This window comes from Aspergillus steynii, assembly GCF_002849105.1.
Source record: "Aspergillus steynii IBT 23096 chromosome Unknown P170scaffold_1, whole genome shotgun sequence".
In the NCBI taxonomy this organism is placed as follows: Eukaryota; Fungi; Ascomycota; class Eurotiomycetes; order Eurotiales; family Aspergillaceae; genus Aspergillus; species Aspergillus steynii.
The window spans coordinates 6,186,357-6,207,807 of NW_020194398.1; the positions used below are offsets into that span (position 1 = coordinate 6,186,357).

Genomic DNA, 21,451 nt, shown 5'->3' on the forward strand with positions numbered 1-21,451 from the left:
TGTTGCTTTTGTCACCGGTGTTTTGCAGGTTGATTGAAGATTTGAAGACGGTTGATACAGTACATCATTGGAGATTCTTACTCGTACAACAGAATCTAGACAGGATACTTTGGACGCGAGTCCGGATTGAATACAAGAAGATTTCTTTGTTTCACCACAGACCAGCCATGCGAGTAGTACATCTTCTAATCACCACACCACGATCCCATCCCATTTAAGCCCATCGCCAGAACCAAAGAAAGAAACCTCAAGCCCGATCGCCATAAATACCCCTATCCACCGCCCCCAACACCCCCTCCAACCGTCTCCTCAACCGCCCCAACTCCCTCATCCTCAACTCCCTCTCCTCCTCCACCCCCCTCAACTCCCTCTCCAGCTCCCTAATCCGCCGCTCCTGCTGCTCCTCACTCGAGTCAATCCCGGGCAGCACCGAAATCAAATACTCGATCTGCTGCTCCTTGATGACCAAGTCGCGCGCCAACTCCCTCTGCCTCGCTGCAAACACCCGCGGCGAGTCCGCCGCCGGAGGGAGGTTCGGATCCCCCCCTGCCCCTGTCGCTGTTCCGCCTGGTGTCACGGCCCCGGGCTCCCCGCCTAGTTGACCTCCTGGTTGGCCTGGTTGCGCGGTGTGGGAGGGCGGAGGCGAGGCTTGGGCGCCTGCGGGTGCGCCGGCGGGGGCGGGCGGCAGGGATGAGTTCTTGGGGATGCGCGCGAGGGCGGGCGCGGCGGTGGGGATACCTGGTGGTGGGATGGCGGGCGAGTTGTCGTGGTAGGTTGTTAGGTAGCCTAGGGTGGCGTAGAATTGGGTTGCTAGCTTTGGGGTGTTAGTTTTCTGGGGAGAGGGGGTGGAGAGCATGGAAGATGGGGAGTAGGGAGAGGGGGATTGGGAAGGACGACGTACTTGGTCCAGACAGGTCTGGAGTTGGGTGAGTATGTCTGCCATTAGGAGTAGTGGTGATGGTGAGGTGGTGTGGAGGAGAAGTGAAAGAAGAAAGAAAGATGACGCCGATGGAGACGAGCGATAAGATTAGCTCCGCTGTTTTCTCCGACTTGAGATTTCCCCGATCCAATATTTTCTTTCCCAACACCACCAGCACCAAAGACATGGCATGAGACTCAATACGATGAAATGAATCGCATTACCCACTCCTTCTCCTCTTTCTCCGTCTCTTCCTCCCTCCTCCTCCCCCTCCCTCTCAACCGCCCCCTCAGCACCTTCACATCGCGCCTCTTCAAGCTCCCACCACCACCACCGCAACCCCCCAGCGCAACACACCACAACCTGCCCACTTTCCTCGCCCACGCCTCTCGCACCGCCCTCCCCTCCACCGCAACCATCTACATCGGCACCCACTACGAATACACCGTCCAACACACCCTCCGCAACTCCTCCTTCCACCTGCACCGCACTGGCGGGCGCTCCGACTCGGGCATCGACCTGCTGGGAACCTGGCATCTACCAGGCCACGAGCACCCGCTCCGCGTCATCGTACAATGCAAAGCGCTCAAGACAAAGCTCGGCCCGAACCTCGTCCGCGAACTCGAGGGGACACTTCGACGACACGCGCCGGTTGGATGGCGCACTGGATCTCAGGTCGGCGTGCTGGTTAGTACGCGGGACGCGACGAAGGGCGTGCGCGAGGCCCTGGCCAGGAGCGAGCATCCGTGTCTGTGGATGATGGTTACGCATGGGGGTGTGCTAAGGCAGGTCCTTTGGAATAGGAGGGTGGAGGAGTTGGGTGTTGCTGGGGGGTTGGGGGTCGAGGTGAGGTATTCTTCTCCTTCTGCTTCTTCTTCGCCTTCTCCTGGGGGTGATGGGGAGGGTAGTGAGGTGGGGAAGGAGGTTGTGCTGACGTGGGATGGGGAGGAGATGGAGCATATGGATTCGGTGGAGGAGAGGATGGAGCGGTTGGAGGAGCGGTGGATGGAGGTTTGGGGGTTGAATGGGGAGAGTGGCAGGAAGTATACCCGGGTGGATGTGCTTGAGGCCATCGAGCAGCTCTATCCGGCGGAGAAACCGCTGCTTTATGGGAAAGGGGGGCCTTGTGCGCTGTCGGGGGATGAGAAGGCGGAGGTGCTGCAGTTGTTGGATTCGAGGTCGCAGCCCCGTGTACAGGCGGGGGCAAGTCGTTAACTCCTCACGGACCGACGATGTATTATAGTGTAACATATCATGTATAATAATCCATTGCTAGAGAAGGGTATATGTAGACAATCGAGCGGTAACAAAAGTCGTAGCGTCGTGACCTAACGCCGAAAAGAAACGAGTACAAAACCAACGGACTACCCCTGCATCGTCGACCAGAAGTAATTCGAGTAGAAGAAGCGCGAGAACTTCGGGTCGATATTGACAACGTGCACATCGCCCTTGCGACTGTTCCGAATGACCGCCTTGTTGAAATTACCCGCGTCGTCGGCCTCGATATCGACTCCAAGAGACCGGTATATTTTCAACCGAAGGCTACAGAATTTAGCACCCATCCACACCAGAACAAAACCGGGGCGAGGGGGAAACTCACATCGTCGCATCATCCATCTCTCGCTCTCTCCTCGTGCCCTCGTCACCCTCCAACCCCTGGGCCTCGAGATCCGCCAACCGCTCCTTCAGCATGTCTAGCTCGCTCTCGAGCCTCTCACTCTCGATCTCCAGCTCCGTGGCGGCCTTCGCGATGCGGAACTTCTTCGTGTCCAGCTCGACCATGGCCGTGGCGTGCTTGCCGGCGTCGTGCGCGGCCACGGCCTCCTCGTGCTGCGCATTCAGGGAGTGCAGGTGGCGCGAGAGCTTCTTCATGGAGGACTCGGCCTCGCGCATGCGCAGGTCGCGCGACTGCTGCAGGGTGGAGAGGGAGTCATTGATGCGCGTGACGGCCTGCTTGTCGGGGTGGATGTTGAAGTTGCCGATTGTGTGGTGGATGAGCTGGGGGGTTAGTTATGAAGGTGGAAGTAGAAGGAGGGAGGGTGGAATACCGTGGCGGGGCTTTCGTCGAGAAGCATTTTGACTGGGGTGGTGTAGTCTGCAGGATGATATCAATTGATGATGATGGTGGTGATGGTGATGATAAGAGAATGATGTTGACAGCCGTTGGGGGAGCAACCGCCACAGCGCCACATCGCACCGCCACCGCGTGACGACAGAATCCAGGCGGCCGTCTGATCTTCTCCGGCTGCATCGAGCTTGTTTGTCTGCTGCTGTTTTCAAGCCGTGTCTCTGAAGCTTTGAGTTATCACCCTACACCTCATCACAACCATGGGCTCGAATCTACCATGTATGTCCTCCTCCGCTCGACATGTGTTTACCTGCTAACCCAGCTCTAGATGCCGCCGACGCCGAGAGGTGTGTTGTTTCACCGTGATTCCCCGCCATCTACTGACTTGCTCTAGTCCTCTGAAGCCGGCAGAGCTGCAGGTCCTCCGATCGCAGTACGAGAAAGAGGGCGACTACGTCGGCATCCAGACGAAATTCAACTATGCCTGGGTATGACTGACCTCCAGCACCGTGTCTGTCGGCAAAGCTCACCCTTATTTCTAACAGGGCCTGATCAAATCCAACGCCCGCCCCGAACAACAAGAAGGCGTCCGCCTGCTATCAGAGATCTTCCGCGCGGCCCCCGAGCGACGACGAGAATGTCTCTACTACCTGGCCCTCGGCAACTACAAGCTCGGCAACTACGGCGAGGCCCGACGATACAACGACCTGCTGCTGGAGAAAGAGCCGGCCAACCTCCAGGCGGCGAGTCTGGGCACTCTGATTGAGGATAAGGTGTCGAAGGAGGGACTGCTGGGCATTGCGATCGTGGGCGGACTGGCGCTGGCGGCGGGTGTGGTGGGCGGTGTTGTTCTGCGGGGAGCGAAGAGACGGTAGATCTCTGGAATAATGTCGAGAGGAGCAGGCATTAATGCTGTCGTTGTACATAGGAGGATGGATCATGCCTGGGTATGCTGGCTGCTATTGCTTTTCTTTTGTTATTTACTGGGAAATGATTGTTTGCATTGATGGCGTTTTATTCCATGACTTTTGGCCGATGTGAATAGGCAGGATCTGCTTGACGACTGTCAAATATTGAAATAATAGGATCAGATAGGATCAGATAGGATGAGAGACGCAGATGGAGGATGGTGGGTGACTGATCTCTCAGGCACGCCACCTGCTAACGTCATCCGCCCGCCTTCTTCTTTCGCTCTCGTTGACTCTCCATCTTCATTATCTCTGTTTCTCTCCTTTATCATTCACTCCTCGTCAAAAAATGAACTCCCCCTGATTTATCGGGGTCCTCCGTTCATCCTCCAGTACATGTGGCCCCGAAACCATGAATGACGCTGAGTTTCCTCACGGAATACAAACCTCGCCTATCTCCGACCCATTCTTATAGATACTCTCGATTTGGATACCCGACTTGATACGCAATTCTCTCTATCTGATTCAGCTCCCTTTTCCACTGTTTTTCTATCTATATTTCTTGCGGTCGTATCATTAACACTTTCCTCGCCATGGATGCGGGGGATCGGATGTTCTGCCATGCTTGTGGCGGGGTCTGGCTACGGAATGAGAGCGGACTGACGTGTCCGACCTGCCAGTCTGAATTCACCGAGATTGTATGCTTCTCTGGCCCGCGGATGGCGCATCGTGGCTGACTCGATAGATTGAAATACCCCCCGACACCGAAGCCCCCGACCCTCCTGAAGAAGCCCCCGGAGATCGATTCTCGCCGCCCGTGAACCCGTTCGCAAACCACAACCCGTGGGCCTCCACCGGCCACGACGAGCCTTCGGATGACTTTTTTGGTGGCCCCGGCGGGGGCAGACGCGGCAGCTCTGGAAATGGTTTCTCCCACCGCACCTATCGCTCGCCCGACGGCCGGTTTACCTTCTCCAGCACGACGTATTCTTCGGGGTTTCCTCGACGACAGTCCACTGACCCGCAGGGCAACCTTCAGAATGACCCCCTGATGCCGATGGTGCGGGGTCTGGATACGATTTTCCACGGACTCGCGAATACATACCAGCAGACGGATCCCCACCGACCGGCGGGTCAGCAGCGATGGGGACAGGAGCATGATGTGGCCGAATCCGACCGTGAGTTTGGACCTGGGCAGAGTCCCCGGCCGGCGGGACTGGCGGGACAGCGTAGAGCGCCCGGTACGATGTACGACGACCCATTTGATTTTGGGCTACGATATGGAGGCGGGTCAGATTTCCATGACGACGGACTGCACCCTCGCGATGCGGATGGTCCGCAGCCGATGAACACTCCTCTACGCAGCTTGGGCGAGTACGTTTCCCCACCGCTGGATTGGTGATAGTGGCTAATGGCGCAGTATTTTGGAACTTTTTCGAACCGACTTCAACACGAACAACCAAGCTGGTAACGGCGGATTCCGGGTCATGACCGGCCCCAACCCCCTGGCGATGCTGTCGGCGCTGTTGAACGTCGAGCGGCACGGAGATGCCGTGTATTCGCAAGAAGAGCTGGACCGGGTGATCTCGCAGCTGGTGGATCAGAATGCCAATCGGTCTGCGGCACCGCCGGCCTCGCAGAATGCCATCCAGTCTCTGCCCAAGAAGAAGGTGGACCGGGACATGCTGGGGAACGAAGGCAAGGCGGAGTGTTCGATCTGCATGGACCCGGTGGAGATGGGCACGGAGGTGACGGTGCTGCCGTGCAAGCACTGGTTTCACTACGGCTGCATCGAGATGTGGTTGAATCAGCACAATACGTGTCCACACTGCCGGCGAGGCATTGATGCACCTGCACCGTAAGTTTGTTGTGATGATGAGGTGGTTATGACAGCATGCTAAGTGGAACAGAACCGAAGGAACCAGCGAGAACCCGGTGGTGATTGACAGCAGCCCCGAGACGTCTCGCCGCGGCAGTGCCGTGCCGGAACACAGCGGACAGGCCGGATGGTGGAGCAGCGAGGGAGACGAGCGACGAGGCAGTCGAGATCAGGGCGGAGGACTGGCCGGATGGGTGCGAAGTCGGTTTGGGGGAGGAAATTAGTGAATTGGAGTATGAATGAATAACGACTTACCTCTGGACGTATACTGTACACTGGTAGTATTATATTCTATAAGATAGTATAGTAGAGATGTAGAGATACGAGATAAGCTCCACCTCCAACTCCACTTGCGCCCTGCAATTGACCCTCTTCCCCTCTTCCCCTCTCATCTTCTCATCTTATCTGATCTCTTCATTCTCTCTCTCGATTGTTTTCTTCCTCTCCCCCCCAACATCTTAACAATCATCTAACTATACAATTGATAAAATGAAAACCCTCTACAAAAACGGCACCATCGTCAGCGGCTCCTCCGCGGAGGACTTCTCCACCTGCATGCTCGTCGAGGACGACCGCATCGCGTATACGGGGAATGACGTTCACTTGCATGAAGGGAGTGCTGATGAGGTGGTCGATTTACAGGGGAAGAGGGTTTTGCCGGGGTTTATTGATGGGTATGTTTTCTTTCTTTCTTCTTTCTGGGGTGGGGGGATACTTTAAGATGTATCTATGTGTGGATGGATGTCAAACTGGGCTGTATGTTCTGGTTCAGCAGATGATATGAGTATGGATATGTTGATGCTGTGGTATACATGATACCTGACTATATACTACACATTGCATCTCTGCGAGCCATATCCATCTATACACAACCCTATCTACTCCCCTCTCCTTTATACCTACTCACCCCCACCCACCCAATTCCACAGCTAACTCAAACCAAAAAGACACATGCACCTCCTCCTCTTCGGCGCCTCCCTCTCCAAACTCAGCCTCGAATCCTGCACCTCCCTCTCCACAATCCGCTCCACCATCCTTTCCTACGCGCAATCCAACCCACACCTCCCGCGCCTCTTCTGCCGCGGCTGGATGCACTCCATGACCGACGGACAGGCCCTCTCCTCCATGCTCGACGACCTCGACCCCCGGCCTATCTTCATCGACTCGAAAGACCTGCACTCGGCGTGGTGCAACTCAGCCGCGTTACGCGAACTCGGCGTCCAAGATACGCCTGACCCCGCGGGGGGAGTGATCCATCGTGATGAGCAGGGAAACCCGTCGGGATTGTTGAGCGAGGCCGCCGCCGTGGATATCGTCTGGCCGCATGTGGCGAAGGTTGCGTCGAGGGATGAGAAGGTAGGGTTTGTGAGGGGGGCCGTGGAGGCGTATAATAGGGCCGGGTACACGGGGGCGGTCGAGATGGCGACGGATGAGAATCTGTGGGAGACGGTTCTCGCCTATGTTCAGGAGGAGGAGGAGAGGAAGAAGGGGGCAGGGAAAGGGGGGATGACGCTGCGCCTGGCCTCGCATTGGATTATCCTGCCGCACGCCGACGAGGCGCGGGTCCTGGCGCAAGTCGACCGCGCGATCGAGCTGCGTGCGCAGTATAATCTAGCCAACAGCCCCGGGCTCCGCATCGCGGGGATCAAGGTGATCTGCGACGGGGTGGTGGATGCGTGCACGGCGGCGCTGACGCAGCCGTATGCGAGCAACGGGGCGAACTGCGAGACGCTGTGGGAGGCGGAGATGCTGGAGAAGGTGGTGCGGAGAGCGGACGAGGCAGGGCTGCAGTGTGCGCTGCATGCGATCGGCGATGCGACGGTGAAGATGGCGGTGGATGTGCTGGGCAAGGTCGGGACGAGGGGCCGGCGGCATCGCATCGAGCATCTGGAGGTGACGGCGGCAGAGGACGCGAGGAGGCTGGGGGAGCTGGGGATCACGGCGTCGGTGCAGCCGGTGCATGCGGACCCGGCGATTGTGCGCGCGTGGCCGAAGCTGTTGGGCGAGGAGCGCTGTGGACGGGCGTTTGCGTATAGGGAGTTTGTGGACGGGGGCGCGAAGCTGGCGATTGGTACGGATTCGCCGACGGCGCCGCATCTGCCGTTGAGGAATCTGTATACGGCGACGACGAGACGGTCGGCGCGCGAGCCGGAGAGTGTCGAGGTGTTTAATCGGCATCTGGCGCTGTCGTTGATGGAGGCCGTCAGTGCGGCGACGGCGGGTTCGGCGTATTCGTGCTTTGCGGATGGGTTTGCAGGCCGGTTGGGCGAGGGCATGAAGGCGGATTTCGTGATCGTGGATATGCAGTGGGATGCGGAGCGGTTGCTGGATGCGACGGTGGAGGAGACGTATTTCGAGGGGAGGAGGGTGTACAAGAGGGAGGAAGTGGTCAATTAGGGCTTGTATAGGATGACCGCCTAGTATAGAAGGATGACTATCTATAACTTCTACATACGGGATTCAACTAGAACTCGGTCCTCCTTCAGTCTCTCACACAACCCCTTCAACACCCCCGCCAACCATTCGAAATCGCTCCTCTCCAGATAGATCTGCCCACTCAGCCTTATCCACAAGGATCCCTGATACTCAAACACCGGCACAAACGTGCCAGCGCGGAACAGCTTGTCGCGGAACCAGTCCAGCACCGCAGGCACCAAAGCCTTAGGAACGACAGACACATTTCTGCCGTCTTGCTCTTGAACCGTCACCTTCTCCTCCAGATCCAAAGCCTTCATCCCACTCTCAATCCCCCCAATCCGAACAGGCAACCTCACCGTTGTCATCGCGCACCTGCGCATCCGACTCTCTTGCCCGGACAGGCCCGCCTCCTGCAACACCTCCGTCCCCAGCTCCTCCGCCAGCAGATCCGCCGCCTCGTTCGCCAGCCGTTCGCAGTACGCGTAGATCCGCGCCTCTCCGCCACAGACCTTCTGGCGGAACTCCAGCGCCGCGGGGACGCACAGGTACGCCGTGTCGTCGGTCGTGGCGGTGTATTGAAAGAGGTATTCGAAGGGGGATTTGCTCCCAGGAGTAGCTGGGTTAGCGGGTGGGGAAGAGGAGGAGGAGGGCGGAATCCATCCCCACGAAGCAGGCATCGTCGAGCGAATGAGATGTTGATGGCGATGGGGGACGTAGAGGACTGCGCAGCCGCGGGGGGTGTAGAGCCATCTGCATCTATCAGCACCCATCCACCAGAACATAAGGGAGAGGGAAAAAGGGAAAATACTTATGACAATTACTCGTCAAAAAATCCGGCCTCAACGCCCCCAGATCCAGTTCGATCTGACCCACCCCATGCGCCGCATCCACAAGACTCAAGACCCCCTCGTCGCGACACGCCTCCACCAGGTCCTCAAACGGAAACCGGAACCCCGGGGTGCTCACGATCGTATCGAACACCGCGACTTTCACCCTCCCTCCCTCCGCTTTTACCTCCTTCACAGCCTGTCGAAACTGTCTCAGGATATCCTCCGTCTCAATTGGAAAGTTATACCCGACCTTTTTGGTTCTGAGTCCCCTCTCAACCAGCTGGTGGATTCCCCGCTCGACGCCCCCGTAGATCGTGTCGAAGTAGAGGAGCACGTCGTGGGGTTCGAAGACTAGGTTCGAGAGGACGGTACTGACGCCGGTGGTGGCGTTCTTGACGAAGACGCATTCGGAGACGGGGACGTTGAGGAGGGAGGCGATGGCGGCGCGGGCGGAGTCGAGCAGAGAGGGCTGCGTGCGTCGGATGAAGACGTCCGGGCGGGATTCGGCGGTGGTTTGGAGGGATTGTTGGGTGGTTTGGATGGGGAGGGGGTATGTTCCGAAGGATCCTGTTTATTGTTATTATTGGAGTTGGTTTGGTGGGATGAGATTGGGATTGGGGGGAGGATGGGGGATACCGTGGTTGAGGTTGCGGAAGGTCGGGTCGATGAGGAATTGCGATTTCATGGGAGCGCCGAAGGGGAGGGACATTTTGAGTATACTTGTTGAGAGAGATGTGATGTTAAAAGATAAGAGGAGAGAGGAGAAAGATAGAAAACCCCGCAGTGCTAATATTTAGCTAATCAGCGACTCTAACGCAATGCCAATGCATCCACCAAATCCCCAAGTCATCCTATGCTCATCCATACATTCGTCATCTTCATCTTCTGTGCATATTCAGGTCATCATGTACATTCACCGCTTGCCCTTCTTCCGGGGCGCCACCACCTTGAACGCCGCGCTGCTGTTGTCCTCCTCGCGATGCACGTTCGACGACGATCCCTTCTTGGCCACTTCGCTCCAGCCACCGGCGCTGCTCTGCTCCGCCAACGCGCTGGCCACCGTCGGGTCCACAATGCCCTTGTCCGCCATCTTGCGACGCCGGATGAAGTCCTCCGCGAAGCGTCGTCCATCCAGAGTCTGCGAGTTGGCATACACCGAGTCGGAGATGATTTCGGAGTCGGCCGGCAGGAGCAGCAGTTGCTGAACGAAGTCATCGACTAGTGATAGTGTTAGCGTCGCGCGTTCCTAATGTCTGATACTGGAAAACATACCATTGATGCTGCTGTTCAGCCCCTTGCCCAGGGTCAGCTTGGCCCATTTGGTGAACTCCTCCACGGCGCGGTTGGGGTTGGCAGGGGGCGTGCTGCCCACGGTGACCGTCCGCGGCGCACTGATCACCGTCGCAGGCTTGGGTCGAGCGGGCGACGCCGGCAAAGGTGTCGTGGCGGTGGTCGATCGCGGACCGGACGGAGCGGCAGGCGGCGCCTTGGCTTTACCGCCGGCACCAACGGTGGTCCACGCGCTACCGCCACCAGCGGCGGCGGCAGTCGTGGCAGCGGCCGAGACGGGCGAGGGAACGGCGGCAGGGGCCTTGCTGGCCAGGTCCGCATAGCGCTTGCCGGTGGACGACGGCGCCGCAGGGGGGCTGGTCGTGGGGGGAGCTGCGCTGGCAGTCATAGCGGCGGCACTCTGAGCAGCGGCGGCGGCAGCGGCCATACGCTGCTTGCGCGCCTCCTCTTCCTTCTGGATCTGCGCCAGAGTCTTCTTGGCGGTGCTGGACGGCGTCTGGCCCTTGTTGTTCCACACAGATCCGGCCGACGAAAGGGTGGCGGGAGATCCGGCACTGGCCCAGTTGGCGGTGGAAGGCAGGCCCGGGGCCGCCTGCGTCTGGGCCTGGCTGAGTCGCTCCTGCTCGGCAAGCATCTGCGCGCGACGGGCGGCAGCGGCCAGTTCCTCCTTCTGGGCGGCATTGCGAGCCTCGGCCTCCTGGATCTCCTTCAGAGACGGTCCCTTGGGCAGCTCGTTGGCCTCCTTGGCCCACGGGGCAATCGAGGTGGTAGGTGCCTCCACGGGCGTTTGGGTCTGGGATCGAGAGTTGGCGGCCAACGACTCGGCGACGTTCTGGCGGTTGCGCTGCGCAGCCGGGGCGGGCAGCGGCGAGGCCGACGGCGGGGGAGGGAAGGGCTGAGGCATGGCAGAGTCACCCTTGGCAAGACCGGCACCACCCCAGGCAACCTCACCCTGAACCTGTTCCTGCTCGTGCTGTTGCTGTTGCTGGTGGTGATGCTGCTGTTCGTGCTCCTGCTGCTCTCTCTGGGCCGACGCGGCCTTCTGGACCTGCTGGGACAGAGTCAGGACAGGTTCGCTGCCCTCCTGGCTGGCTTCAAGAGTGGCCACGCCGGCGGCAAGGTCCTGCGAGGTCAAAGTCTCGCCCTCGTCCTCCAGAGAAGGGTCCATGGCGGGATGGGTGGGGAGACCCTCAGCGGTGCGCAGGCCCAATTCACCCTCCTGAGCTCTCAGCGCATGAAACTGACGCAGTCGCTCCTCGCGGGCTTGCTGGTCGAAGAGACTGTCCCCCTGGGTGCTGTCGAATTGTTCTTGCTCCTGCTGCAATCGAGCTCGGTCCTGGAGCATGGAGGCAACTTGCTGGGAATGAAACAGACTGTCGGGTTGACGCGCGTTCAACGAACCGGGACTGCCGAAAGCGAAAGGATCGTTGCGGCTCACATTCAGGCGGTCGAGCAGAGCAGGAAGCTGGTCCTGGCTGCCACCCAGCTCGGTTCCCAGCATCTGGGGGCCGACGTTGGGCAGAGCACCCGGTCGGAGGGGAGCGGCAGCATCGAAGAATCCGCCAACAGGGGGTTGCTGTTGCTGCTGCTGCTGTTGTTGCTGCTGCATGGGGCCCTGAATGGGCGACGGTTGGAAGCCGACGGGGGAAGCGATGCTGCCAAAGCTAGGCTGGCTATGCAGGCTATGGGCGCTGGAGTGATGCTGAAGCTGATGGGGATGGATGGCATGAGGGACACCCTGGAACTGCATTTGCTTCATCAAAGCCTGCTGCTGCGCAAGGTGCTCCTTCTGTCTCGCCATCAGATACTGCTCCTCCTGCTTGCGGCGCTCCAGGGCGTTCTGCTGCTCAGCAGTCAAGGTGGTACCGAAGCTGGGGAAGCTGCCGGGGAACGGAGGCTGGGCAGCCCCGGCGTTGTTCGTGGTCCAAGTTCCGGTAGGGTTGGGCTCGGGTCCGTGAGGAATGCCGATCTGAGGCACCAAGAAAGGCTCGCGAGAGTTGCCAATGCGTCGCACCAACTGCGCCAGGGGCTCGAACTCCGGGTCCTCGAGCTTCTTGATTTGCAAGTCAGGGCTGAAGAACCCGGCCTTGAACCAATCATGCATCTCGAGACCGGTCCAGGGACCCTGGATGTTGCCTTGCGGGTCGCGGTAGATCCAGCGCATGCGATCGGGCATGACCATGGTCCGCTGCTGAGCGGGAGGGACCGAGGCGAGGTTGCTACCGGGGGGTCCGGGGGTCTGGCTCGGCGGAGCCCCGTCGGCGGTCATGGAGGTCGGGAGGGAGCCGACAGCAGAAACGGGGGTTTGCGAAGTTGACGTGGTGGCAGGTGCGTGTCCTTGCCCGGTCTTGTCGGCCTGCTGAGCGTCTGCTTGGCGAATGCTTTCCTCTAGGGTGCCAAGATCGGGTCTGGCAGGATGCTCCGCTTGCATCTGCTCCTGCATGGCAGCTGGGAAGAGAGATCCGAGCTTGCTGGAGCGGCCAAGGCTGCCCGTGCCACTGATACCACCCGGGTGAGGACTGAAGAGCCCGCTTCCTCCCAGCGTGGACAGGCTAGGGGACTGGAGATCTGCCATGGAGCCGAAGATGGGATCACCGAATCCACCGGCAAACGCAGATCTCTCCCGGGTCGGGGTGCCCACGGCACCAGAGGAAGGCCATCCGCCGGCACCGCCGAGAGAAGACAGGCCGCCCAGTCCTCCCAGGCCCGAGAAGCTGCGGTTTCCGGCGGCGCTGGAGGTCTGGCTGCGATCGATCGAAGGCAGATCCATTCCTGATCCAACCCGTCGAATCGAGCCGAAAGCGCTAGCGGGGTCACGCAGGCCGCTGAGTCCGGGGTGGTGAGTATTCTGGATGTCAGAACCGTCAGTTTCCACGTCATCTAGATCGCCGCTAATGCCACCGCCGCCGCCTCGTTCGCCATGGGGACTCTGGTAAGGGTTCGTGTTGGTGGGACTCGTCGGTTCGTGGCCCTGGAGCAGGCTGGGCGTGGGGTTGCGAGAATTCTCGTGGCTCTGCATCAGCTCTCGAAAGCCAGGAATGCTGGAGGTCATTCCGAAGGCCGAGAAACCCAGCTGGTCGGCGGCAGCCTGAGACGGCGTGCTGATATCCTGAGATCCGCCCAGGGCAGCACTTCCGCTGCGCAACTCCTCCGAGAATGGATTGGTCTCACTCCGTCCAGCGCGCGTCTTGACCGTCTCCCCCCAGGGCGACTGCGAGCGCTTATCACCCTCGCCCTCGGCCAGTCGTTCCAAGCTGCTGAGGGATGTCTTCTCCTTGATCGAAGCCGACATATCCTCCGTGCTATCCTTGGAAAACAAGCCCTTCAGGCGACTCTCGCCGCGCAGACTCCCAAACCCGGCTTTCTTTTCCGTGGTGGGCGTCTGGGCGGCGTTCGTCCCCAAGGAGAACGCGCCAAAGGCACCCATCGGAGAGAAGTTCGCACTGTGCGAAGCCGACGCGCCCCACGGAGAGTTTCCTCCACCAGGAGCAACATTCAGAGGGTTCGTCGAGCTCCGCTTCAGCGAGCCGAACGGAGAGGCGACCTCCGAGCCCCCTTCGCGGTTGGCGGACTCCTTCTCCTTCTCCTCCCACCGGGAAGTGGACGAAGTGTCGCGGAAATCGGTCTTGCGACGCAACAGGGACGGCGGCGGGGTGGCCGTATTCGGTTCGTCACGGAAGAAGCGAGTTCCACTGGCGGTAGGAGACATTGGATTGCCGGTGGAATCGCCCGTCTCTCGACGTCTGGGACCGGGGCGAGCCGCGCTCGGGGATTGGGTGTTGTAGTTGTTCATGTGGCCCTGCGAGTAGGAAATCGAAGATTTGCGTCCTCCAGTTCCGGTACCGGCGTTTTCCTTGGAAGCGTTCGTAGGCGGCGGCTTAAGCGGGGAGTTGACCGAGAGGGTAAATAACTACGCCATTCAGCACCGCTCCTTGACAAGAACAAGGGGTGACATGTGTGGGCTGGGAGGAAAGCCACCCCAGAAAGAAAAAAAAAAAGGCGCTAACGAAGCAGGGGAGACATGAAATCAAGGGGGGGCAGGGAAACCAACCTCTCTCTCCTCATCGGTCATATCCATCAATCCTAATGGCTCCATCTGTCCGCCATGATCCCAACAGACCTCGGGCCCAGAAGGATTATCCTTTGCATCCTCCCTTCTTCCCCAAGCGCCGTTCACGGGAGAGGTGTCGGCACGGGGATTCCAGTCGGCGGCGAAGTACTCTGCAACATTCTTATTCAAGGCGCCCGATTCCCGCTGGGATTTGTACAGGTTGAGAAGCTGTTCCTTGGAGTAACGAGTGTCACTGCCCGCCCCGTTGCGAAGTGCGCTGGCAGGGTAATTCGACATTTGGTGCGGAGTGTAGGCGCCGGCCGTGGGGGTTGTAGCAGAGGCGGGTTGGCTGGTATCTCGGCTCTGAGAAGGATTGATGGCAACTGAAGGGCGGCGGAAGGTCTGTGTGGCTCCGTTCATGCGAGATCGAGACCTGAAGGCAGGCGCGTGGTTAGCTTGCGAGCAAACAGAAAAACGAGATTCCCGGCGAGAAAAGCTCGCGAGCGGACCCAGGCAATAGGAACCGTGAACGAGATGACGAGGGAACAAGAAAAGCATACCATTCTCCACCGGCAGTCCCATCGCCTCTCCGAGAAGAGTCGTGGACGTTGCCAGCAGCGGCGGAAGCAAAACTAGAAGGGAGTGGCGTAGGCATTATGAAAGTTCGATCGCTGGCTGAAGGAGAGAGATCCGATTCAGCGAAGAAAATCAAAGGAGTGAGGAGAAGGCGAGCTCGTTACAAGATCGGGAAGGCAATTTTTTTCTCAACCGTGGTGGAGATGGGAGGGGAGGTGGGAAGAAGGATTGCGAGAAAGGTTTGGAAGTGGTGATGAAAGAGCTAGGAGGGCGAGCGAATCAGTCAGGAAAGCCACGTCGAAGGATGAAGATCGGGGAGGGGAGGCAGCGATGGCAGGGACGGGGGGACACCAACCAGTTCGGGAGTCTGAACGCGATGGGGGATTCTGTTGGCAGCAGGGGAGGATTGAGGTCAAGTCAACAACGAGAACGCTAGACGATCAAGTCCAGATCAGAAGATCGAGAAGGTCGAGAGGGCGAAAATTGAAGAGGCAAAGGCGCGTGCGTGGCATTACGGAGAGGGAGCGGCCATTGGCTGCTGAGTCTGCGTCCAGCCACTGTACGGTACTGTACCTCTTACAATACCTCCATGGATAGGTATTTACCCACAAACCCACAATTGAACAGACAGGCAGACTGGTAGACAGGTAGAAGTACTCCGTATGTAGTATAGTAGCAGATAACATTGAACTGTCGAAATCGACACGTCAACTGCAGGTCACTATCTCTCCTGGTCAGGCGATTTTCCATTCCAATCCAATGCCGCGCAGAATTCTTCGTGGAGCGAGTGCGTGGCCACAACCCCGGAGCCGTTTCGGTTGCAGCCACGGCCGCCGCAAACGCTCGTTGTATTTTTAGTCGTTTGTGCTGTTTGTCTTCACTCACGAGACTGGCATTCTTTCCCTAGTATTCGTTTCATTCCTCTCTCCTGCACTGCCTCTGATCCTGATATGCTTCATTTCAAACACCCTGGTGTTTAGCATCCATCATCAATCAGCCATCATCTAGCTCTGGCAAATCGCATGGCAAACAGCCTCAACATAAAGACCACGGAAACACTGTCTGTTTATATCCACCTGTTTATACATCCCTCTCATCCAAACAGACAATCCCAGACAAGATGAACTCTCCTATATCAACCGTAGCCATCTCCCCTTCCATCTCTCCTCTCTTCCCTCTCCATCTCCCTGGCCCTCACCCTCTCCTCTCCTCTCCTCTCCGCTTTCCTCCCCCTAGTCAAGCCAAGCCGTGACATCATCTCGCATCTCAGATCATCTTCCACCATGTTCTTCCGCCGCACCTCCAAATCAGACAAGGACGACTTCCCCTACGCCTGGTACTACCAGGGGAAGCCAATCCGCAAGGGCCAGAAACCCGGAGAAAAGATCCGCCCCGTATGTCCTGTAGGCCATGCTCCTGCTCTGGGGGATCCATCTGGACCACACGACGTGCGACGGGAATCGACCAGGCCACATTCGCGTAGGGTCCACGGCCACGATCATGGTCATAGGCATGCCACGGAGTCTGAAGCGCCTCTTCTCCAAGAGGGGAATCGTCAAATTCAGTCGTTTCGGCAGACGGATTTCTACTCGGCCACTTCTACGTCCGCGTCTACCGCGGAATCCAGCTCTTTGGCTCGTCGCGCGAGTCCCGACTTCTACGATGAGGTGGAGCTAGAGGTCTCGTCCTCGTCTGGGAGCGAGCAGGAGGATTTCTGCGCTCGTCAGTGCCAGTGCCTCTCGCGACAGGAGCCTCGTCCGGTAGCTGCCCCTGCTGCAGGCGGCTATCGTCCCCATCCAGAGAACCATGTCTCAGATCACCCATCCGCAGGATATCATCCCCCGACTAACCGCCGTCACCCGCAGGCACAGGCACAGGCACAGGTGCAAGTGCAGACACACGACCCGGTGCGTGCGTCGCCCGCGCCATACGAAGCGACGGCTCCTCGCGCGGAGACTCTATCGCTGCCGATTCGCTCCCAGCGTGCCCGGCACCCTGGGAAGTCTGGACGACGTCGTGATGCCGGGGCGTCTCGCCGAGAGAACTACCCCCTTCCTCAGCCGCAGCCGCAGCTGCATGCGCAGGTTAGACGGCACGAGTCAGTCTACGTCGAGAACCCTGCGCGACCGGCGCGTGCGCAGCGGGAGCAGCCTCAGCCCCGTCGTTCGCCAGAGCAAGCCGAATCGCGACCTCCTCGTGGGGAGCGCTATCGGCGACCCCGTCCTGTGGATGAGGGCGATGACATTTCTGTTCGGAGAGAGGGTCAGCGGTTGTCGTGGAATAGGGAACCGGTCGGAATGTGCCAGTGTGAGATTTGTCGGGTCGATGCTTATTCCTGATGTGTGGATGAGATCGATTCCTAGTTATTGGCGATGCCTGTTATGAGTGATGAGTGATGCATGTTATGATAAACTAGAATGTATTGAATTTACTCCGTATTGACCCATGGCATTATCCGTACGATTGCATCATAGTCATGACTTCATCTGGAACCGTCGTGGCGGACCGAGGTTACGGCATAAGAACCGACCTTCTTCTTTTTCATATTATTTTCATATTAAGGAGCAAGGAAACACTCCTCGGCAGAATTCTTAATGTTAGGTCTTTGATTTCTAAGAATCCACGTCATCCACCTTGTCCCTAGTGAATGATGACAATATCGCATGGAATATATAAGCGCATCCTCGGCTATCGATAACGGACCAACGCATCCCCGCATGCTTAGTATTTCTCCTGAAGACCTACTCACCTTCAATCAGACACCGCTCTTCACAACTCACTTCCTCCAATCTCCTACCCAATCCAACTCATCCATCCAATCCAATCCAACAATAGAACCAGCCACCACCATGTCCAAAGCCCTCTACCTCACCCAAGTAGACGGCAAACCGGGCCAAGTCTACTACCCGCTCAACACGCAGACCAAGCCCGCCCCGACGCCGCAGGGCCGCGAGCTGCTGATCCGAATGACCGCCGCGGCACTGAACCACCGCGACGTGTTCCTGCGCCAGCACCTTTACCCGGGGATCACGTTCGACGTGCCACTGGGGTCTGACGGCGTCGGGGTGGTCGTGGGCGCCGGGCCCGACGTGTCCAGCCCCGAGCGCTGGCACGGGAAGCGCGTGATCCTGAACCCGGGGCTTGGGTGGAAGGACTCGCCGGACGGGCCGGAGGATCCGAATGGGTACCGTATCATGGGTGGAACGCGGCACTATCGGACGGGGACGCTGCAGGAGTTTTTAGTGGTGGATGAGGGTGAGGCCGAGGAGGCGCCGGAGCATTTGAGTGATGCCGAGGCCGCCGCGATGCCGTTGACGGGGCTGACGGGGTGGAGGGCGCTGGTGGTGAAGGGCGGGGAGAGGAATTCGGGCAAGGGCGCGGCGGTCCTCTTGACGGGGATTGGAGGCGGAGTGGCGCTGATGGCGCTGCGGTTTGCGATTGCGAGAGGCGCGGATGTGTTTGTGACGAGCTCGAGTGAGGAGAAGATTCGCAGGGCGGTGGAGTTGGGGGCGCGTGGCGGAGTGAGTTATAAGGAGGAGGGATGGGAGAAGAAGTTGCTGGCGATGTTGCCGGAGGGCAAGAAGTTCGATGCGATCATTGACGGGGCGGGGGGTGATGCGATTGAAAAGGGGGTGAGGCTACTCAAGGTATGTTTTCATGCAGGATATCTTGTGAAAGAATGGTTGGATTGACTCTTATTGACTGCTACAGCTCGGAGGGATCCTCTCCGTCTACGGAATGACCGTGGCGCCCAAGATGCCTTTCCTGATGCAGGCGGTGATGAGGAACATCGAGGTGCGTGGCTCGACGATGGGCTCTCGCCAGGAATTCAAGGAGATGGTCGAGTTTGTCCGGGCCAACAAGATCCGACCGGTGGTCTCGCGCGTGCTGCAGACAGATCTGGACGACATTGCCGGGCTGGACGCACTGTTCCAGGACATGAAGGAGGGCAAGCAGTTTGGCAAGTTGGTCGTGGAGTTCGGCAAGTCGTCGGAGAGTAAACTGTAGACTGCGTTGTACGTGATATTCCCATAGGCAGACAACAAGTGAGATGTATCAACTCTTCCTGGTTGACAACACGATCGAAGCCAACAATGAAGCGACATTCATTAGGCATTCCTACCTGCCGACCAGCTGTCTTTCTATACCTGCCCAACGCTGTCCGGGATGCTCTGATGTCTGGATGGCGCCTTCCCATCATATACTGACCATGTCCTCGTCAATTCTGTCGCCGGCGACTCTGACCGTCAGTCCAGCGCCATCATCGCCATTTACCTTGTTGCATGGTTATTCCTCTATTTCCCAGGTCGTTGATCCATCGTTCAATAGTTCTTACCCATATATCGCACCGTCATCATGAGTACCGACATCGTGCAGCGATACGGTCCGGGGATGTCCTTCTATCTGGCCCAGATGCCGCCCTCGTCCAAGCATCGCAGGGCAAATTCGTCGAACTCGGCTCTCAATGTATGTCAACCTGCTGTGAGAAGAGAATGTCAATGATTGCCGCGTGGATAGAACAAGGTATCATACTCACCTACTTCGCAGTCATACTCCGCAACCCTGAAGGCGCTGCAAGCCAGCAACGACAAACTGCAGCAGAAGATGACCCTGCTGCGATCCAGCACGCTGCGGCTTGAGCTCGACCTGATGAAGCTGCAGCGCCACGTGCGATCCTTCGACAAAGAGCTCCTGGTGACCTGGCAGGCTGACACGCTGACCCGCCTGATCGAGGTCATCTACGAGCGCCACCGATGGAAGATGCCCGGCGGGATTGGCATTGGCGACCACCAGGGAGTGAGCCGGGAGACTCTGTCGACGCTCTATGAAGTGGCCGCGCGCAAGATCAAGAAGGAGACGCTGAAGAGGCGGTTCGGGCTGGGGGTCCATTACTATGATGCGCTACAGAAGTACGACGAGGTGAGATGACCCCCGTCCAGCACGAGTATTGACTGCTTATTGACCCGCGCAGATTGTCCAGTTTCGCAGCATCGATCCGTACAAGTCGGAATGTCTGTTTGCGCAGTGGCTGGTGACGGAGAAGGAGAGACGTCCGGGTCTCTATCAGTTCTGGGGGAGGTTGTTTCCATTGTGCTATGGTCGGACGGTGGAGGAGACTGCGGCGATGTTCTGATTCTATTACCTGCTCTGGCGTTTTCGCGGATTAGCCAACTGTCTTCAGTTCGAATTGATTTCATTAGACCTACCTGGACCCCCCGTACCTCCCTGACTGCACTGTAGAGTAGACGCAACCCCTGAAGACCCGGTCGGCGTCACTCACAAGGCGCAATGCCCCAACGCCGTTAACCGTTGAATAACTCCAACCCACGAGAGTGGGAAATGCTACGGAGTAATGCTGAATCCATGCGATCAGCAATTCTGCAGCGGAAAATCCCACCGTTTCGTCAATCGTGCCCGGCAGACCCATAGCTCAGCTCAGCCCAGCACAGCCTTCCCCCAGGTCCAGGGACTGGCAGGATGATCCCACGACTTCCCGACACGAACGGCCATCTGACTGGTTGTGTTTTGGATATTTTTGGCCGTCACCAGCCACGGTCTGTCGAGCCATTCGGTCGCGGGAATTTTTATTCTTTTTTTTTTTCTTCTGCCGCGTGCAGAATCTTTCGCTAATTTTTGTGAGTGTAGCTGTTTTGGTGGGGGGGGTTTTTTTATTCGCCTTTTTTTACTTTCTTTTTTTTTTGTGTCGCCCTCGTGGGAGGTAGGGACTGGATGAGCTTTTTTGTCCTGATCCGGTCCAATCCTCGCATGGCATCGTGCGACCCTCGTATCTAGGTACCTGTATGTATCTGCCCTGTAGCGTAAGTCCTTCTCAGTGGTCGTAGTCGTAGTCGTGCTGAGGGGTGAGGGTGAGGGTGAGAATGAGCTGAGTGGTCCGACGTCAATAGGAATCCATCAATGGCCATGACCGAATGGAAGAAAGCCTATGACTGGATGCCACTGAACAATACGATCCGCCATCCACTCATTCTCATCCTCTCTCGCTAAGCTGCTACCTGCTATTGATGTTTATTTTCGTCGGCGCCGACACGCTGGTTTGGTTGGCTTGGTGCCCCTCCCCTCCATCTGGGTTCCTAATCATATGCGGTAATGTCTTGGACGATGGTGTCTCATGATGATGGCAGACAGACCGGCAGATTGGATGGTGGATGAATGGAGACCGTGTGCCTGTATCTAGCCAATCCTTCCCTGTTTTCTCCGTGATTTCTCCTGCGGTCTATCTATTCATTTCATTCGGAGGACGGATGAGGATTGGGACCGGGATTGGACTGTGGGTTCGGAGGAGGAGGGACCTACTGCGTAGATAGGAGGTTAATTAATGGAGTCCAGTCTAGTCGTGACGACCTACTAACGAGCGAGGTAGTAGTTGAGTGACAAGAGCCAGAGAGCTCAATGTAACATTACTAAATATATCAACCATTAGCAGGGACTAGAACCTCCCCTGCTCGAGGCATTACTCCGTAGTAGTAGGTCCTGTAGCTTCAGCTTAGCAT

At 58.0% G+C, this 21,451-nt stretch overlaps 10 protein-coding genes across 10 annotated transcripts; 7 read left to right on the top strand and 3 right to left on the bottom strand.

Moving 5' to 3' along the window:
• Positions 1 to 247: 247 nt before the first annotated feature.
• Positions 248 to 998, bottom strand: P170DRAFT_506288 (med21 domain-containing protein; the record flags this gene model as incomplete). The annotated part of the gene is made up of 2 exons (XM_024854379.1): positions 902 to 998; positions 248 to 814 (listed from the first exon to the last, which is right to left on the bottom strand). The coding sequence occupies exons 1-2, from the start codon at positions 941 to 943 to the stop codon at positions 248 to 250; spliced, it is 609 nt and encodes a 202-aa protein (XP_024711062.1). The 5' UTR covers positions 944 to 998.
• Positions 999 to 1,059: 61 nt separating this feature from the next.
• On the top strand, positions 1,060 to 2,220 carry P170DRAFT_433252 (uncharacterized protein). Its single transcript, XM_024848437.1, has one exon. It carries the CDS (start codon positions 1,130 to 1,132, stop codon positions 2,132 to 2,134), a length of 1,005 nt encoding a protein of 334 aa, XP_024711063.1. The 5' UTR covers positions 1,060 to 1,129; the 3' UTR covers positions 2,135 to 2,220.
• Positions 2,176 to 3,037, bottom strand: P170DRAFT_433253 (kinetochore Spc24 family protein). Its single transcript, XM_024848438.1, has 3 exons — positions 2,968 to 3,037; positions 2,520 to 2,917; positions 2,176 to 2,461 (listed from the first exon to the last, which is right to left on the bottom strand). Exons 1-3 carry the CDS (start codon positions 2,992 to 2,994, stop codon positions 2,284 to 2,286), a joined length of 603 nt encoding a protein of 200 aa, XP_024711064.1. The 5' UTR covers positions 2,995 to 3,037; the 3' UTR covers positions 2,176 to 2,283.
• Positions 3,038 to 3,237: 200 nt separating this feature from the next.
• P170DRAFT_433254 (mitochondrial fission 1 protein) lies at positions 3,238 to 4,231 on the top strand. Its single transcript, XM_024848439.1, has 4 exons — positions 3,238 to 3,266; positions 3,316 to 3,334; positions 3,382 to 3,475; positions 3,533 to 4,231. Exons 1-4 carry the CDS (start codon positions 3,248 to 3,250, stop codon positions 3,860 to 3,862), a joined length of 462 nt encoding a protein of 153 aa, XP_024711065.1. The 5' UTR covers positions 3,238 to 3,247; the 3' UTR covers positions 3,863 to 4,231.
• P170DRAFT_433256 (putative RING finger domain protein) lies at positions 4,201 to 5,929 on the top strand. The gene is made up of 3 exons (XM_024848440.1): positions 4,201 to 4,593; positions 4,641 to 5,269; positions 5,316 to 5,929. Exons 1-3 carry the CDS (start codon positions 4,489 to 4,491, stop codon positions 5,755 to 5,757), a joined length of 1,176 nt encoding a protein of 391 aa, XP_024711066.1. The 5' UTR covers positions 4,201 to 4,488; the 3' UTR covers positions 5,758 to 5,929.
• A 224-nt stretch (positions 5,930 to 6,153) lies between these two features.
• P170DRAFT_375782 (amidohydrolase) lies at positions 6,154 to 8,200 on the top strand. Its single transcript, XM_024845334.1, has 2 exons — positions 6,154 to 6,448; positions 6,722 to 8,200. The coding sequence occupies exons 1-2, from the start codon at positions 6,264 to 6,266 to the stop codon at positions 8,169 to 8,171; spliced, it is 1,635 nt and encodes a 544-aa protein (XP_024711067.1). The 5' UTR covers positions 6,154 to 6,263; the 3' UTR covers positions 8,172 to 8,200.
• Positions 8,172 to 15,315, bottom strand: P170DRAFT_453036 (uncharacterized protein). Its single transcript, XM_024851327.1, has 8 exons — positions 15,295 to 15,315; positions 14,924 to 15,201; positions 14,364 to 14,796; positions 10,295 to 14,222; positions 9,976 to 10,240; positions 9,659 to 9,741; positions 9,001 to 9,589; positions 8,172 to 8,942 (listed from the first exon to the last, which is right to left on the bottom strand). Exons 2-8 carry the CDS (start codon positions 15,016 to 15,018, stop codon positions 8,222 to 8,224), a joined length of 6,114 nt encoding a protein of 2,037 aa, XP_024711068.1. The 5' UTR covers positions 15,019 to 15,201; positions 15,295 to 15,315; the 3' UTR covers positions 8,172 to 8,221.
• A 557-nt stretch (positions 15,316 to 15,872) lies between these two features.
• P170DRAFT_433260 (uncharacterized protein) lies at positions 15,873 to 17,350 on the top strand. Its single transcript, XM_024848441.1, has one exon. The coding sequence runs from the start codon at positions 16,223 to 16,225 to the stop codon at positions 17,276 to 17,278; it is 1,056 nt and encodes a 351-aa protein (XP_024711069.1). The 5' UTR covers positions 15,873 to 16,222; the 3' UTR covers positions 17,279 to 17,350.
• Positions 17,351 to 17,534: 184 nt separating this feature from the next.
• On the top strand, positions 17,535 to 19,158 carry P170DRAFT_433261 (putative alcohol dehydrogenase). The gene is made up of 2 exons (XM_024848442.1): positions 17,535 to 18,586; positions 18,651 to 19,158. Exons 1-2 carry the CDS (start codon positions 17,603 to 17,605, stop codon positions 18,945 to 18,947), a joined length of 1,281 nt encoding a protein of 426 aa, XP_024711070.1. The 5' UTR covers positions 17,535 to 17,602; the 3' UTR covers positions 18,948 to 19,158.
• A 326-nt stretch (positions 19,159 to 19,484) lies between these two features.
• On the top strand, positions 19,485 to 20,073 carry P170DRAFT_343875 (uncharacterized protein; the record flags this gene model as incomplete). Its single annotated transcript, XM_024843430.1, has 2 exons — positions 19,485 to 19,859; positions 19,912 to 20,073. Coding segments are annotated over 2 exons (537 nt in total), but the record flags the coding sequence as incomplete, so codon positions are not given.
• Positions 20,074 to 21,451: the final 1,378 nt, after the last annotated feature.

Excerpts from the sequence above, each read along its gene's own strand:
- P170DRAFT_375782 (XM_024845334.1), top strand. The coding sequence starts at position 6,264 with ATGAAAACCCTCTACAAAAACGGCACCATCGTCAGCGGCTCCTCCGCG. Across the intron at positions 6,449-6,721 it reads TTGCCGGGGTTTATTGATGG|ACACATGCACCTCCTCCTCT; the intron begins GTATGTTTTCTT and ends CAAACCAAAAAG.
- P170DRAFT_433260 (XM_024848441.1), top strand. The coding sequence starts at position 16,223 with ATGTTCTTCCGCCGCACCTCCAAATCAGACAAGGACGACTTCCCCTAC.
- P170DRAFT_433253 (XM_024848438.1), bottom strand. The coding sequence starts at position 2,994 with ATGCTTCTCGACGAAAGCCCCGCCACG. Across the intron at positions 2,918-2,967 it reads TCGACGAAAGCCCCGCCACG|CTCATCCACCACACAATCGG; the intron begins GTATTCCACCCT and ends CTAACCCCCCAG. Across the intron at positions 2,462-2,519 it reads GAGATGGATGATGCGACGAT|CCTTCGGTTGAAAATATACC; the intron begins GTGAGTTTCCCC and ends TAAATTCTGTAG.
- P170DRAFT_433252 (XM_024848437.1), top strand. The coding sequence starts at position 1,130 with ATGAATCGCATTACCCACTCCTTCTCCTCTTTCTCCGTCTCTTCCTCC.
- P170DRAFT_433254 (XM_024848439.1), top strand. Across the intron at positions 3,476-3,532 it reads CGAAATTCAACTATGCCTGG|GGCCTGATCAAATCCAACGC; the intron begins GTATGACTGACC and ends TATTTCTAACAG.
- P170DRAFT_433261 (XM_024848442.1), top strand. The coding sequence starts at position 17,603 with ATGGAATATATAAGCGCATCCTCGGCTATCGATAACGGACCAACGCAT. Across the intron at positions 18,587-18,650 it reads AGGGGGTGAGGCTACTCAAG|CTCGGAGGGATCCTCTCCGT; the intron begins GTATGTTTTCAT and ends TGACTGCTACAG.
- P170DRAFT_453036 (XM_024851327.1), bottom strand. The coding sequence starts at position 15,018 with ATGCCTACGCCACTCCCTTCTAGTTTTGCTTCCGCCGCTGCTGGCAAC. Across the intron at positions 10,241-10,294 it reads GCTGAACAGCAGCATCAATG|TCGATGACTTCGTTCAGCAA; the intron begins GTATGTTTTCCA and ends CACTATCACTAG. Across the intron at positions 9,590-9,658 it reads CTTCCGCAACCTCAACCACG|GATCCTTCGGAACATACCCC; the intron begins GTATCCCCCATC and ends AACAATAAACAG.
- P170DRAFT_433256 (XM_024848440.1), top strand. The coding sequence starts at position 4,489 with ATGGATGCGGGGGATCGGATGTTCTGCCATGCTTGTGGCGGGGTCTGG. Across the intron at positions 4,594-4,640 it reads AGTCTGAATTCACCGAGATT|ATTGAAATACCCCCCGACAC; the intron begins GTATGCTTCTCT and ends CTGACTCGATAG. Across the intron at positions 5,270-5,315 it reads CCTCTACGCAGCTTGGGCGA|TATTTTGGAACTTTTTCGAA; the intron begins GTACGTTTCCCC and ends CTAATGGCGCAG.